General features: G+C 57.9%; 1 protein-coding gene across 1 annotated transcript in view; it reads left to right on the top strand.

Annotated features, from left to right (window-relative positions):
- The window catches only part of CMIP (c-Maf inducing protein), a 239,097-nt gene extending 227,330 nt beyond the window's left edge, over nucleotides 1-11,767 (top strand). The window contains exons 15-21 of the mRNA XM_087419884.1: nucleotides 2,119-2,235; nucleotides 3,900-4,040; nucleotides 4,836-4,883; nucleotides 5,893-6,039; nucleotides 6,935-7,040; nucleotides 8,475-8,545; nucleotides 11,572-11,767. Coding sequence (XP_087276010.1) covers nucleotides 2,119-2,235; nucleotides 3,900-4,040; nucleotides 4,836-4,883; nucleotides 5,893-6,039; nucleotides 6,935-7,040; nucleotides 8,475-8,545; nucleotides 11,572-11,625 — 684 coding nt within the window. The 3' untranslated portion in view covers nucleotides 11,626-11,767. The remainder of the gene's footprint in view (nucleotides 1-2,118; nucleotides 2,236-3,899; nucleotides 4,041-4,835; nucleotides 4,884-5,892; nucleotides 6,040-6,934; nucleotides 7,041-8,474; nucleotides 8,546-11,571) is intronic.
- The last annotated feature ends 3,909 nt before the right edge of the window (nucleotides 11,768-15,676 follow it).

Here is a 15,676-nt window from a genome sequence, read left to right as displayed (position 1 = left end):
TGGGCCTCCAGGCCCCTCCCTTGACCCAGACCCGTGCCGTCCAGAGCCAGCCCCTTCTTCCAGCGTCAGAGTGTCCGTCTCCTGAAAGGAGGCACAGACTCCCCTCCCCTGGAGGGGAGATGCTCCCCAGGTGGCCAGCGACCTCAGCTGCCCACTTGCTGCCAACACCAACTCGGTTCTGCCATCAGGAGTGTTCCCAAGCATGAGAGAGCCTGGGCCAGACCTGGTTCAGATCGCAGCTCTGCTCCGCGCCAGCTTCGTGACCTCAGGCCAGTAACTTGCCTCTCTGGGCTTCCGTTTCATCGGCTGTGAAACAGGGAGCATGGGATTGGCTTCTCAGGGTTACCATGGCGATTGCATGGGATAATGGATGCCAGGCGCCCGGCCAGGGCCTAGCGCGCAGTCAGGAAGTGACGGCTACGGTTGTCCTCATCTCTGGGCAGCCGGTTCAGAGGGTGAGCGGCTCAGAAAGCCCCCCGTAGTGAACTTGGCAGCAGGGTTTGTACAGTGACGACAGCTCCAGGCGCCGCCTCTAGAACTGTTCTTGAAAGGGGCTTGTTTTTAGGTGCTTTTCCTATGTACGCACCCTCCACTCCTCGCCTGCTGCCTGCCGAGTCCCTTTTGAGTGCCCTGTGTGTTCTGGAAGTGCTGGCCCTGCCTGCCTGCGCCCCCCTCTCTTTCATCCTCACGGAGGCTCCTCTGATGTCATGGCTTCGCCATGACAACGCCTGGTGCCCCCCCCCGCTTGCTGCGGGGACTGAGTGTGAGGGAACTCAAGGAGCTGGCAGCTTCCCAGCCTGAGAGATTGCATTTATGTGCCCGAGTTGTTAATGATGGAGCAGAAAAAGACATACACGGGGACAGAGCAGGCAGCCCCTGGGATGGCAGTGCATCGTTTCCATAGAGACACATGGCACGGAAAAGGTCCCCTTGAGTAGGCTGCCGTTTCCCACCACGGGAGGGCATTTGCTATTGCATGGAGTCGGGGGAGAACAAACGAGGTGTAGAGGCCCCCAGTCCTGCCCTTGGGCCCGACCTCCAGATAGGCGAGAAAGAAATGTGGTTTTCTTAATGGGTGCCCACACGTAACCCGAGATGGAGCAGAATTTGCCAATTCTTGGATTTCTGGGGCAGACGATCACTCAAAATGCCTCCGGAGTTCACAGAGGGCTTGGGAAGGGGAGGCAGGACTCCACAATGTTCCCTGTCCCAAGTGTGAGGCTGGGCCTGTGCACCCCCGAGCAAAGGCTGCCCAGAAATGTCCACCAGGTTCAACAGGGCTGAGAATCCAGGGGCGAATGTCAGCAGAGTCCTGAGGGGAGCAAGGGACAGGGCTTTGTGTGGGGGGATAAATGTACATAACATAAATTTTACCATCTTAACCGTTTTTAAGTGCACAGTTCTGGGGGCCAGCCAGGTGGCATAGTGGTTAAGTGCACGTGCTCTGCTTCAGCGGCCCGGGGTTCGCAGGTTCAGATCCCGAGCACACACCAACGTACCGCTTGTCAAGCCATGCTGTGGCGGCGTCCCATATAAGGTGGAGGAAGATGGGCACGGATGTTAGCCCAGGGCCACTCTTCCCCAGCAAAAAGGATTGGCAATGGATTTTAGCTCAGGGCTGATCTTCCTCACAAAAAAAAGAGTACACAGTTCTGTGGCATTACGTACATTCATGTTGTTGTGCAGCCGTGGCCACCATCCATCCACAGAACTCTTTCATCTTCCCAAATGGAGACTCCTCCGTATCTATTACCAAACTCCCCACTCCCCCTCCCCCAGCCCCCGGCACCCACCATTCTACTTTCCGTCTCCGTGAATCTGACTGCTCTAGGTCCCTCACGTGAGTGGAATTCTACAGGATTTGTCTTTTTTTGACTGGCTCACTTCATTTAGCACAACGTCCTCGAGGTTCGTCCGTGTTGGAGCACATGTCAGGAAGGGGTCTTTTGAATCCCCGGGAGGGTCTGGTGATCATTTCAGATCTGGTGTCCACATAGGGCACGGGGGGGTCTGGTACACGTCTCTGGTTTTGTGATCCTTCCGGCATGCCGGAGCAGGCGCCAAGGGCCACGGCGCCCCGCGGTCGCTGCCCTTCACCTGGTCCGCCTCCCCTTACAGGTGCACATCCTCATGGGCTCCTGTTACAAGACCAAAAAGTTCCTGCTGTCACTGGCAGAAAACAAGCTGGGCCCCTGCATGCTCCTGGCGCTGCGGGGGAACCAGACCATGGTGGAGGTAAGGAGCTGGCTACCCCGGGGCTTCCTTCATGTCGACAGAGCACCTTCTGAGAGCCCGGAGCTGCCACGGGACCTGGGGACACGGAGGCGGGTGCAGGCCCACCCCCTGAGTTTATGGGGAGCGAGGGCCCCGTCAGACAGACATTTCCCTTGCGGGCTCTGTTGGTCACCGGGATCAGGGAGGTTTCTGTTCTGCTCGTCTACACTGTGTGACAAACCACCCCAGACGGGGGCTGAAAGCAACAGTCCTCATTTGTTTTGCTTGTGGATCTTGGGGTGCCTGGGCTCAGTGGACCAGTTCTCACTCTGGGTGTCTCATGGTCGAAGTCAGATCGGGGCTGGCCAGGTCATCTTGAGGTTTCTTCACCGCATGCCCGGCCCTGGTGAGAGGCCCTGGCCGGCAGAGGCTGGAGCATCCGGGGCTGCAGGCCTCTCTGCGCGCAGCCTCGGGGTCGCAGTGCTCCCACTCAGCAAGGAGCACACACTCGGCCCCAGCCCCTGACTTCACCTCTCACCTGCTCTCTGTCTGCCCGCAAAGTCCCCAGAAGCCTGGGGCTCTCAGAGCCACTGTCCAAAGAGAGACCAGGCAACAGCCATGTCGCTTTTCCTAATTTAACCCCAGAAGTCAGGTGGCAGCACTTCTGCCACCTCTGCCCATTGGAAGTGAGTCACCAAGGCCGGCCCACAGTCAGGGGGACAGGAATCAGCCTTCATCTCTCAGCAAGAAGAGTGTCAAAGAATCTACCACCAGAGCTTCTTGTGCGAGTGAGAGTTATGGGGAGATTTGAGGACTGAGGAGGAGTTAGCAAGAAGGCAGGAGCAGAGCATTCTGGGCTGTGGGGACAGCATGTGCCAAGGCCCTGCGGCAGGAAGAGGCTTGGTGGGAGAGCAGGGAGGAGGCCAGGGTGGCTAGAACTTAGTGAGTCGAGGGGGCGATGCAGCTGGATGTGCACGAAGAGCCTGCTGCGTCCCTGAGGGGCCTGCTGAGGAGCTTGAAGTTGGTGGTGCTGACTGCCCTGTGCAGGGGGACGTGGGGGGACAGGAAGCAGGCGAGTGGTGGTGTGAGGGCCTGGGCCGGTGGGCTCTCCTTGGCGAGTGAGAGGTCATGGGAGAGGGGGTCTCAGAGGCAGGGCCGGCAGCATGTGGCTCCGGGCAGGAGGGGCTGGGAAGGCGGGTGCACGCCGCTGCCAGAGGCCCTCCGGGAGGCAGCACTGCAGGTGTCCCAGGGGCTGCAGTCCAGTCCCGTGCGCGCGTCTCAAGCACTGGCTGTGTGCGAGGCACCAGGGGAAGCACTAGGGGTAGAAAGACGTCGTGTCTTCGGGCTCTACCCACCCTCGCGGGCCTGGCGTGCCTCCTTTCGATGTGCATTTACCAGGAGCCCACTGTGCGCCCAGCCGGGTGCACACTGACACGCCCATCGCACGAATGGGCAGCGCAGGGAGGTGATGTGTCTGATGTCACACAGCCAGAAACGTGGAGGGGAGAGCAGGTGGCTGATTTTCAAAATGAGACCCTTGGGGCGCCCGGGGCGTGTAAGCTGATCTACACAGCCCCTTCCTGGGGGAGCGGGGCTGTTGGACGGGCCGTCTGGCCCTCCACGCCTGCAAGGGGCAGCCCCACCCGGAGTCACGGCCGGCAGTAACGCAGCCCGGCTCCGGGCAGATCCTGTGCCTGATGCTGGAGTACAACATCATCGACAACCACGACAGCCAGCTGCAGATCATCTCGACCCTGCAGAGCACGCGCGTGGGGAAGCGCATGTACGAGCAGCTGTGCGACCGGCAGCGGGAGCTGAGGGAGCTGGTGAGTCGGCGCCCGGCCCCGGGCTCCGTGCCAGGCCGCTGACACAGCGGCTGCGGTGCAGCGGGCAGAGCCCAGGCACCGTGACTTGCACCTGCGTGGCCTCTAGCTCATTGAATCCTCCTCCAGACCACAGAGGTCGCGGTTAGCACCTGCCACTGTCCAGGTGATCAAGGAGACACAGAGGTCAAGTCAGTGGCCCGAAGTCTCACAGCTTAAACAGCGCCCGGCCAGGACTGCGTCTTCTCCCCCCAGAGCTGTCTGTGCCCACCCCCCCGCCCACATCCCCACCTCCCATCCCAGTGCCTGGGGCTTGACCGCCAGAGGCCTGCACCTGCACCTCTTAGCCACAGGGCCTCTCTGTCCACCTGCACGCACAGCAGGATGGAAGTGGCGGGAGTTCGCGCCCCCCGTCTCCTGGAGCAGCCCTCACCCAGTGACTAATGGGAGAGGGTGTAGAAACACTCCAGCCCCTCACCCCTGGAGAGGTGAGATGTGACTCCACTGTTTCCCAGAGGCCCCCAGTGGTGGCTGGACTGAACACTCCCCTCCTTCCATCAGGGGCCTTTGTGGTCTCGCTTCCCCCTTCCGCTGCCCTGAGTCTTGTGATGACCTCTCAAATAAACCACCTGCGCTGAAACCTTGTCTGGGGGTCTGCCCCTGAGACCAAAACTACCGCATTGCTTTCTACCACCAAGAAATAAAAATGGTGCCAGGAGTGGTGTTCATAGAGGTGGGGGTGCAGGGAGGAAGCTCAGGGAAAAGAATGGGCCCTAATCAGCCTGGTTTCTGTTGCAGCAAAGGAAAGGCGGACCCACCAGGCTCACACTGCCCTCCAAGTCCACAGTGAGTTGTTTGCATTCTCCTGCAGGGCCGGGTGAGGGGAACAAGGTGCGTTGATCCTCCCTGCTGGGGAACAGCAGACCATGTCTGTTGGAGGTGATGGGGGGAGGCAAACAAGGACCCTGTAGTACTTGACGGGACGGCTTTTCCAGGAAGGAACCAGGTTGCAGGAAACCAAACATGAAAAAGATTATTGTTGATATTAATATGTTACCAGTTATTAATAAGGATGGTAATAATAGCTAATATACATTGAGCATTGTGCTATTAGTTCCTTTTGTCCTACTGCCCCACTATCCTTAGCACAAGGCTTCCAACTCATGGTCCAAAAAAGGCTGCTCAAGCTCCAGCCATCTTGTCTCCATTCCAGCCAGCAGGAAGAAGAGGCAAAGACAAAAATGCCCCTCCATTTAAGGACCTTCATGGAAGTTCTGCTTGACACATCTACTTTTATCCCATTGTCCAGATTTAGCACATGGCCACACCTAGCTGGGAAATTAGCCTTAATTCAGGGCAGCTAGGTGGCAGCTAAAACTCAAGGATTCTATCACTAAGATGGAAGGGAGAATGGATATTACATTCAAGGATCTCACAGTCTAGTGCTCAGGTATTCCACAGGCCGTAGAACTGAGGGGCCTCAGTGTTCATATGTGGGAAATGGGCACAAGCTCCTGCCCGGGAGATACACACACGCCTGTGGGAGGGACATGGCCTTGGAACGCTCCAGTGGGTGACTCAGGGTGTGAGTCACGGCACTGAAGGCTTTCTCCTCCGCCAATGGCTGCCACCCACAGGGACATGGAGGCAGCCCCTCCCTCCCTGACACCCCCCTTGGCCCAACTCACGGGGCCATGGCATCACCTCAGCTCCTGGGGATTTGCCACCCCCAGCGACAGCTCTCTGTGGGGCAAGGGAAAGGTGATGGGGAGAGGGAGTGGGAAGGCTCGGGGTCTCGGGGAACCCCCAGCAGCCCCTGGCCTCCCCCAGACCCCACCCATCCGTCTGTTTGCAGGACGCAGACTTGGCTCGTCTGCTGAGCTCTGGCTCCTTCGGAAACCTGGAGAACCTCAGTCTGGCCTTCACCAACGTAACCAGTGCCTGTGCCGAGCACCTCATCAAACTGCCTTCTCTCAAGCAGCTGAACCTGTGGTCCACTCAGGTCCAGACTGCCTGCCCTCCTCCCCGCCCCTGCCCCCTGACCCCTCCTCCCTGCCCCCTGCACCCCTGCCTCATATCCACCCTGTACCCTCCTCCATGGCTGGCCTTTGTGCCCAGAGCCCGTGGGCCTGGTCACTTGACTCCACACCCGTCCCCAGCTCAGCGCCCAGTTCCCCCAGGCCAGAGGAGGTTTAGGGCCTCACAAAGCCCAGTGGCCCATTTCACAGCTGGAGCTGCCGAGGCCCAGGGCAGGGACGCGCCCGGCTGACTCAGTCACCGAGACGCAGAACTGAGACGCAGGGTCTCACACATCTGCCTGGGGCGCGGGCAGGCGGCTTGTGGGTCTCTTGGTTGTCATAATGACCGCAGTACCCCGGTGCTTGCTGCCCGTGCTTGGTGTCCATCGAGCTGTCAAGTGCTCTGAGGGGGTCAGCGCGTGTGGGCTCTGCTCCACACCTGTGAAGTGTAGGCCCCGCCGTCGCCCTCATGTTTCAGCAGAGAAACGTGGGCGTTCCCAGCAGTCTGCCTTCCGGGCTCCCCCTCCCCGTCCCACTGTCCCACCCGGGGGACAGGCCCTTCAGCTCGCCCTCGCAGCCGGGAGTCACTGCGTTCAGAGCCCTCCTTGACAGATGGCAGAACCGACTCCGGGGAGGGCCCTGGGCTGGCCCCCACCCCACCGGCAGACGCCGGATTCCAGCCCAGTCAGGAGAGGCCTTTGAGTCTTTGGAGAGAAGCTAGAGCAGCCCAGACCCTGGGGTGTGGGGGGCCGTGGGCCTCAGAGCCGGGCTCTGTCCCTGTCCCCTTCCTCCACCGCTGCCCCAGCCTCGGGTCATTTCTTGGGGGGCCTGGGGGAGGCCAGAGCCGGTCTCCGGGGCTGAGCCGTCCTGTGCCTGCAGTTTGGAGACGCCGGCCTGCGGCTCCTGTCGGAACACCTCACCATGCTCCAGGTGCTGAACCTGTGCGAGACGCCCGTCACCGACGCTGGCCTGCTCGCCCTCAGCTGTGAGTACCGAGGGGCCGCCGGGGCGCAGGAGGGCCGCCTCACGCACTCACTCACTCAGCAGACTTTGCCTGAGCACTGACTTGGCACCGTGTACTGCACTGTGCTGCGGTGTAGTCATCTATTCATTGAACAAGTTCGTTGAGCACCTGTGTGCCAGGCCCCGTTCTAGGTGCCAGAAACGAACCAGGAGGAAGTCTCCCCGCCCTCATGGGCTCATAGTCCAGGGGACAAGGAAGAAGATGAGTAAGGCCCCGCCCATACCTCCTGGCACCATCAGCCCTGAGAGACCAAGTTCAGGGAAGTGCTCCGGGGCGTTGCTGCCATGCTCCCCAACCAGCAGCCGCAGCCGGCACGGGGAACTCATTAGAAATGCAGGTGCTCAGGCCCTGCCGCAGACCCGCTGACTCAGAAAGTGCATTTTAACAAGATGCTTGGGGAGTCGAAGCATGTTCAAGTTTGAGAAGCACAGCCCTGATAGAAGGAGCCACGCAATACTCCAGGAGCCTTGAAATGCCGATTCCTGGACTCCAACCTTGATCTACTGAACTGGAATTTTAGGTGGTGTTGAGCCTGGGAATCTGCATTTCCTGCTTTTACACCCATTGGTTTAGACAAGAGGCCCCCTTCCTCCACTGGGAGGAATCAAGGAAGGCTCCCCAGGAGGGTGACTGGGCTGAGTGTGCAAGACACGTAGGAGTTAGCCAGGGGAAGACATGCTGGGCAGTGGCCATGACCCCTGCCAGGTCATCGGCAGATTCTGGATGGCTTGGGAGGGGGTGGGGGCAGGTGACAGGGTTAAGGAGGGCAGAGGGTGAGGTTTGGAGCCACTTCTCTGCAAATGTGCTCCTTGGCCACTGTCAGTAGAGTCACACAGCGGGATGGGGCCCCTGGATAACCATGCAGATTCCTGAGCCCTGCTCCAGCCCCTCGCCCAGCATCTCCAGGAGTGGGCCAGGACATCACGTCTTTAACAGGCTCCCCTGTGACTCTTGACACGAACCAAAGTTTAAGGTCTGCTTTCGGGAATCCAGGGCCTGAGTCAGCTCCTACCGGGAGAACTTCCAGGGTGCCCTTGGGGGAAGGGCCAGGCCTGGCCTATTGGGGCTGGTCTGGGGTGTGGCTCTCAAGCTCTGGGGACCTTTGGGGTACAGGCAGTGGAGAGACACAACAGAGGGACCAAAAGGGAGGGAGGCTCAGAGGGCAGGGAGAGAATGTAGGCCCAATTTAGACCAGCACATACCTGAAATAGACTTCCTGTTCCTAGTGGACCCCTGGCTGTGCTTCTGAAATTCCACCTCCCCCACCCCTCTCCTGTTTAAACAGGGGCCTTGGCGACTACAGTCAGTGCCCCAGCTTGACCGTCCCATCCCTACAGCTGCCCCTTGTGGGGTTTCACTGACCTAATGACTGTCTGTCTGTCCGTTCTTGTACAGCCATGAAGAGTCTCTGCAGTTTAAACATGAACAGCACCAAGCTCTCGGCTGACACCTACGAAGATCTGAAGGTAATTCATTCTTTCCTTCCTCCCTTCCTCCCTCCCTCCCTCCCTCCTCCCTGCAGCCAACATCTAGATACTGACGCTTCGCCCTTGTGGAGCTTATTCTCCAGCAGGAAAGGCTGTTACCCCAGCAGATGAGCTAAGGAATAAAGTAGTGGCAGGTAGAAAGGAGTGATCAAGAGGAAGCCAGCAGGGAATAGGTAGATTGGAAACAGGGAAGGCCTGTCTGGCATGGGATGATCGGGGCGGTCCCTTTGAAGTAGAGGCTTCATAAGCTGAGACCCAAAAGATAAGCAGCCAAAGATGCAACAGGCGAGAGGAAGAGCAAGTGCAATGGTGCTGAGGCAGAAAGAGTTGGCACAAACTGACTTTGTAGCAAATATAACTGGAAGGTGAGAGAGAGAATTGACTGGGGCCAGACTGAAGAAGCCCTCCTAGGTCATGGAAGGACTCTGAATTTCATCCAAGTTCAGTAGAAAGAAAGCTGTCAGAGGCTCTAAGCAAGGTGGTGAGTTATGCTTTTAAAAGTTTGTTCTGGCTGTTATGTGGAAAATAAATTTTTTTTTTAAGTTTTTTGTTTTTTTGAGGAAGATTGGCCCTGAGCTAACATTTGTTGCCAATCTTCCTCTTTTTCTTTTTTCTCCCCAAAGCCCTGGTACATAGTTGTATATCGTAGTTGTAGGTCCTTCTAGTTCTTCTTTGTGGGACACCGTCTCAGCATGGCTTGATGAGTGGTGAGTAGGTACACGCCCGGGATCCAAACTGGCAAACCCTGGGCCGCCAAAGTGGAGCGCGTGAGCTTAACTGCTATGCCACTGGGCCAGCCCTCAGAAAACAAATTTTTTGAGGGGAAGTTCAAGCAAGAGTAGAAGCAGGGAGAACATTCACAGGGCTGGTGGAGTCACCCAGGTCAGAGACTGAACTGGCAGCCCCGGCTAGGGTAGCAGGATAAAACTGGGAAAAGAGAAGATCTGAGTGGTGGAAGGCGGGGCACATTTTGTTTGTAAAAAAAGCATGTCTTGAGGGGTGGTGGGGGCTGGGCCTTCAGCAGCCTCCTGCCACCCCGTCATCCTGGACCCGCACCAGCTGCCTCAGAAGGACTGGGTGGGGCCACAGAGAGCCAGATGGTGCCCACGCACTGGCACCTGGGCACCCTGGAAGCCCCTCGAGGGAATCCTGCAGCAGCCTTGGCCAGGGCCCACCTGCAGCAGGGTCTCGCCTCTCAGCTCCTGCCTCCAGCTCAGCCAGAGCTGCGGCCCGGGCTTGCTCACTGGCCAAGCCTCCAGATGCTTTTGGAGTACCTACTGTGTGCCTGGCCTGTGCTGGGCACGGGGACGCCGAGGTGCGGCTGGCTCCCCCTGGCCCGAGAGGAAGCTCAAACAAACAGGCACAGCTAACTCAGGCAGCCAGGGCTCGGGGGCCAGCGGGAAGGGGACGGCCAGCTCCGTTCACTGGGGCAGAAGAGCCTCCACGAAAGGGGGAGGTGAGTTTGCCAGGCAGGTTGAAGAGAGAGCTGTGCAAAGGGTGCCAAGAAGCAGAGGGAGAGGGGAGGGGGCGCAGGAAGGAGCAGGCTGGAGCCGGCCGGGCCCCCCCCCCCCCCCCGGGGGTTCAGACCTCGGCTCATCAGCCTCACGTGGGGGTGGTCAGAAATGCAGACTCAGGGCTCCCAGACCTGCTGAATCCGAATGGGCGTCTTAACCCCACCCCCAAGGATTCCTGTGCATACGAGAGCTGAGGAAGCAGAGATCCTCACGCTCCCGAGACCAAGCAGGAAAGGGGGTGTGGTAAGCCGCTGTGAAGAAAAGTCACTCTGAGTCCACGTGTTATTTTCACACATTCGGGAAACTCATGGTGGTGCCAGCTTGATGATAGTGGCCAGTGATGCCCAGACTCTGTTGCAGGCACTTGGGGCAAACTGGAGACTGCCTGCCTTGGGGGAGGCGGCCTCCGCTCTGCACCAGGCAGGTAAGGCCACAGAGTTCACTGCCCAGTCCAGCCGGATCTTCCTTTTTTTCATGAGAACCTGGAAATTTAGATTCTTCTGTTGCAGTCTCCTAATTTTGAAAGGTTGGCTTAAATATTTTTTGACAATGTTGCACTGGTGACTGCAGGCCCCGTTTGTAACCTCCGCCTGGGCAATGGGGAACCATTGAGGATTGTTGAACACAGGAGAGGAGCAATGAGGGATTGTGTGTGTGTGCATGTATGTGCATATGTGTGCACATGCGCACGTGTGTATGTGTGTGTTCACCTGCCAGTGCATAGGAAAGTTGGGAAGAGAGGAATAAGGGCAGGGGACCAGCAAGGAGCTTCATACAGTGAAGGCTTGTTAAGGAAAAGCCCACTATTTATAAAAGGAGGAAGCGAGGCAGCACGTCTGGGCGGAGGGATGGAGAGCGGGAAGCAGCTCCGAGGAGTAGCAGGTGGAGTCGCGTAGCCTAGCGATGGATCCGCCGTGGGGGAATCCTGAGTGGGAAGAATCTGCCGACCCCCAGGTACCTGCAGCTGATGGTCATCCCACTTCATTCACCTGCCTGATTTTTGCTAGTGATGAGAATGTCAGCCACAGTAGAAGTGAGAGGAGTTCCTGTCTGCAGACACACAACTTTGTGCTGGGCAGGGGCTCTGGGCTTGCCATGCGTTTGGTATTTAATCCCTCACACCATCCTGGGAGCCGGGGACTGGACTCAGATTCCCTCCACAGATAAGGAAACTGAGGGTCCCAGAGGCTGGGGGGTCTGCCTGGTGTCACACAGCCAGCAAGTGGCAGAGCTGGGGCTCACACCCCGGGCTTCCCACCCACAAAGCCAGTGATGCAAAGCCCCTCTGAGGTGGGGGCATGGAATCCCCAGCAGCCACTGCCTGCTTTCTCTAGCTGTCACCTGCTTTCTTTGGGGCCAGGCACATCCCGCCCGAGGTTCTCCCTGAGGTCACGCAGCTCTGAGCTCCGAGACCCCCAGCAACAAGGTGGGGAGTGGAGCTAGGCACTGCCAGGTTCTGGAAGGAACCAGATCCTTCTTGCTCCCCTGCAGGCCAAGCTTCCCAATCTCAAGGAGGTGGACGTCCGCTACACGGAAGCCTGGTGAAGCTCCCGGCTCGGCAGGAGGAGTTTGCAACCGCAACACACAACTCTTGACTAATAGCCGTAGAGCGGCCAGTCCTGGGGCCCACCCCCAGCATCCTGGCTGTGAGATAGATGGGGGAGTCTTTCTGGGGGCAGAGGGCGGAGGGGGGAGGGGGTGGGGAAGGGGGTCCGTAAACACGCCCAGCCCCTGCCTAATTCTTTTAGCTTCATAATTGGAAACCTTGACCTGATCTAAAACGGACTTTGTAGCAACCAGAGGAGCATCAGCGGGTCGGGGAGGGGGTGGGGGTGGGGGGCTCGGGGAGCGGGGGGACCCTTCGTGGATTTTCTTTGCCTTTGTGTTTAATGCCGTGTGGGGAAAGTCAACTCCAATGCCACCATCACGAGACCCCGATGGGCCTCAAGGGCCGACGAGGATGCTTTCTTCCTTGGATGCTCCGGCTGAGAACTGGCCCCCGCCATTGGGACAAGAAGACCCAGTCAGTCATCGCACCCGTCCTGTGTCCTCGCCATTGCTATGCAAAGTGATTCTTGTTGTACATAAGATTTAAATAATGCTCCTATTTAAGAAATGTTGACAAATTGCGGGTCTGGGACCTGCCTCTTATTTATGAAGTCTTTGACCCTCCCTCCCTGCGCCCGCCCGCCCCTGGCGTGTAGTACTGTATAAACCAGTCAGCTGTCGGGGTAGTGGTAGTATTATTGTTATTTTTTTAAAGGAAACAGACAAAAAAAAAAAGAAGCTCCTTGGAAAATTAATCGCTCTTTCGTAATGGATTCTGTAAGCTAATGCTCTCTCGTCCGTCCGTCTGTCTGCCCACCCATCTGCCCTGTGTTTCCGATTCCCAAATGTCTCCAGCCTCCTCGCGGGGTGGGGGTCAGGCCGGGGGGAGGAGCAGAAGTGGGGTCCCCACATTGTAGTCTTGCTCCTCTAGGGCCCCAACTCTTTCTCGGCCCCCTTTGACACATTTGGAGGGGGGGGTGCTAACCTGTCCTCCCTGGTCCCTCCCCCTAGAAGAGCTGCCCCACCCCCTCCCCTGGAGAGCTCCCATCTCCGGTGGCCTCTGCTGTCCCTGCCCCCGACTGAGACTCTGCGACCTGTGGCCTCCCCACCATCCTGTGCTTCCCGTGGTCTCCTCATGCATGCCTGCCTCTTTGCATGGTCTCTTGGGAGAAGAGACAGACGTCACCTCCACCAGCCTGACCGCCCACCCCACCCCCATGAATGTGACCACTGCAGCGCAGACGCCCCTTCTGTCCTCACACCCGCCCCGAAGACAAACCAACCTCCGTTTCTTTTGTAAACAGTCGGCTTTTTCTTAACAAGCCCTCACTGTACAGAACATGCCCTTTATGGTTTACTTGGGGTCCCCTCTCCCCCAAGCCCCCTTTTCTGTTGGTTTAGCACAAATACTTCCCCTTGGCACCTCCAGACCTGCGCCCCAGTCAATGTAATTGTTTTATATATATTTAATCTTATTCAATGGAAACCATGCTTTTGTCGTTTTATACTTTGCTAGGTAGACTTTATTACCCCCCGACTATGCCCTCATTTTTTTAAAAAAGGAAAAAAAAAAAGAAATTGGGTTTCAGTCTTAATTCATTTTACGTGCCAGGTTTTATTTCGTGTGTGCGTGAGTGTGTCCGTTTTGTGTTCTGTTTTTTCTGTCGTTGTCGTTTTCTGTTGTTCGGTTTTATTCTCTCCCCTCCGGTCCTCTACTTTACAGCACTCTGGTGCAGGAAGAAGCAGAAGCAAAAAAAAACTTTAAAAAAGAAAAAAAAAAAAAAAAAAGAAGAACCGAGACATGCCACCTTTCCCTTCGCACCGTTGCTTTTCCTGATGGTTAATACTACTGTCACGTAGCTGTGTTCAGAGATGTGAAATACTTTCAGGCAAAAATAAACTGTAAGTGACTCATTGACATCTGGCCTTTCTGTGTAGCTTCGCGGGGGCCTCATGGGGGCCTCGTGGGGGGGACGGGACAGCCGAGAGTGGGGGGCTCCCGGCAGACCCTGGACTCCCTCTCCTGAGTGTCCGGGCTTCTCCCCCCAGCACGGTTGAGATCCGGGGCTGGATCTTCCGACATCTGCAGGGGGCATCCTGTGCACCCCAATGTGTGGAGCAGCACCCAGCCTCGACCCGCTAGATGCCAGAAGCACCCACCCCCCAGTTGTGACAACCAAAAATGTCTCCAGATGTTGCCCAGTGTCACCAGGGGACAAAGTCACCCCAGGGGAGAAGTGTGCCGTTGATCTAGACTGCTGGGCAGCACGACCTTAGGGAAGCCCTAGTCCAGAGCTCTCAGACAAATGGGCTTTCTCTCCAGCTGGGTGTCTGGAAATTGCAGATTCTGATTCCCAAAGTGGGTGGGGCCCAGGTGGCCCTGTCGCTCACCCCACCCTGCCCCCTGTCCAGCCCATCGCCGGCCTGCCGGGGCGACTCCAGAATGTTCCTGAGTCTCCCCGTCCATCTGCACCTCCCCCACCCCCACCCCAAGCCAGGCCCCGCGTCTCTCTCTGGACACCTGGAGCAGCCCCCCCGCTGCCCCATGGTCCTCCTCACTTCTGAAGGCCTGTGTACATCCTTCAAGTGGGCGGCTAAGAACACGATGGGGTATCAGACTCTCCACCTGCCCACCTCTGGCCACATGGGTTAGCAGGTGCTGGGAAGAGGGTAAGGAAGGCCCTGCACCTCCCGGGGTGGCGGGCGAGACTTGCTGAGGAGGGAGAATCTGTGGAATGAGCCAAAGGACAGTTGGCTCCGTGAGCTCGGTTCTCAGGCCACATGGCCCTGGCTTCACGGTGCCCTGCCGCAGGTATAGATGTGTGTGTGTGCGTGCACACACGCATGTGTGAGGCACTGCTCCATCTCTGGTCCTTTCCACCCGGCAGAGGGCCTGGCTCACATGCATTCATTACTACAAGACAGAGGATGGGACCCTGCTGGCCGGCCTGTCCTCAGCCCTCCTCCCCACTCTGTCCCGCATCCTCTGGGCTCTGCCCGCTGGCTCCTGATGGAGCCTGGAGAACGCAGGCTCCCTGGCGGCTGTAGGGAGGCGGGAAGAGAAAATGGTCAGGGCGTTGTGTTTCTTCCCCGTGTTTCCTAGCTTCCACGCCCATTTCTGGCGGTAGTGGCCCCCTCTGTGAGCCCAGCTTCCTCCGGCAGCCGCCCTCCGTGATTCCTGCTCTCAGGGTAGCACGGCTCCTACCCCTCAGCCTTAGCCTGGCAGGACCTGCCCCTGCTGCCAGCTCCAGGGTGCCTCACCTCCCTTAACCTGGACTGTCCCTCCTGGCACAGCTGAGTTACACCCTGTCTTCCCCCCTCCCTTCAGGTCTGCAGGTGGTCACAGCTCCCTCGGTGTTAGTTCCCTTGGCGAGTCCCTGACCTGTAGCCCTGCCCACCCCTCCGTAGCTCGCCCTTCCTGACATTCTTTCCAGAATCCTACCAGAGTGGGCCTCCTGTTTCATGCCAGGAGCCTACCTCTTCCTGCCCCCAGCACACAAACAGCCCCAGCAGCTGATGGTGCCGGCCCCATTGGGGTCCAGTGAAAGCCCAGTGGGGCGCTAGGCCCTTGAACTGGGGAGCGATATTAATCAGGAAAGTTCCAGGCAAATCCTGCAATTAGGGGCAGGTAGATCAGCTGTTGGATCCTTAGGAACTGTTGTCCCCCTCACAGTGCCTGCTTTAGAGTGAGCTGTCCTCCAGTCGCTTAGACTACAGTGTGCATGGTACTCCCTGGAGTTGTGCCATGTGGGAACCTGGTTAGCCAAGCTGTCATTTGTGTCTGACAGACGGCTCTAAAGCTAGCTAGGCTCTCCTGGAAGTTTCTCTAAAGGCTGGCAGGGAATGGGGTCAGAGAGCCTTGGAAAAGGGCCTGGCCTCGTTCATGCATTCATTCACTCATGCATTCAATGATTCATTACTGAGCACCTGCTTCCAGCAGGCCCTGCGGGGGGTGCTAGAAAATGTGCAAAAAGAAGCAAGAGGCATGGCCCTCGTTGTCCAGGGCCCACTCTCCTAGTGCCTGCCGGCAAGGAGTCAGGCAACCCCG

Source organism: Ceratotherium simum, chromosome 30 (assembly GCF_057802395.1).
Source record: "Ceratotherium simum simum isolate JZ-2026a chromosome 30, ASM5780239v1, whole genome shotgun sequence".
In the NCBI taxonomy this organism is placed as follows: Eukaryota; Metazoa; Chordata; class Mammalia; order Perissodactyla; family Rhinocerotidae; genus Ceratotherium; species Ceratotherium simum.
This window is presented reverse-complemented; position numbering and strand designations above follow the sequence as displayed.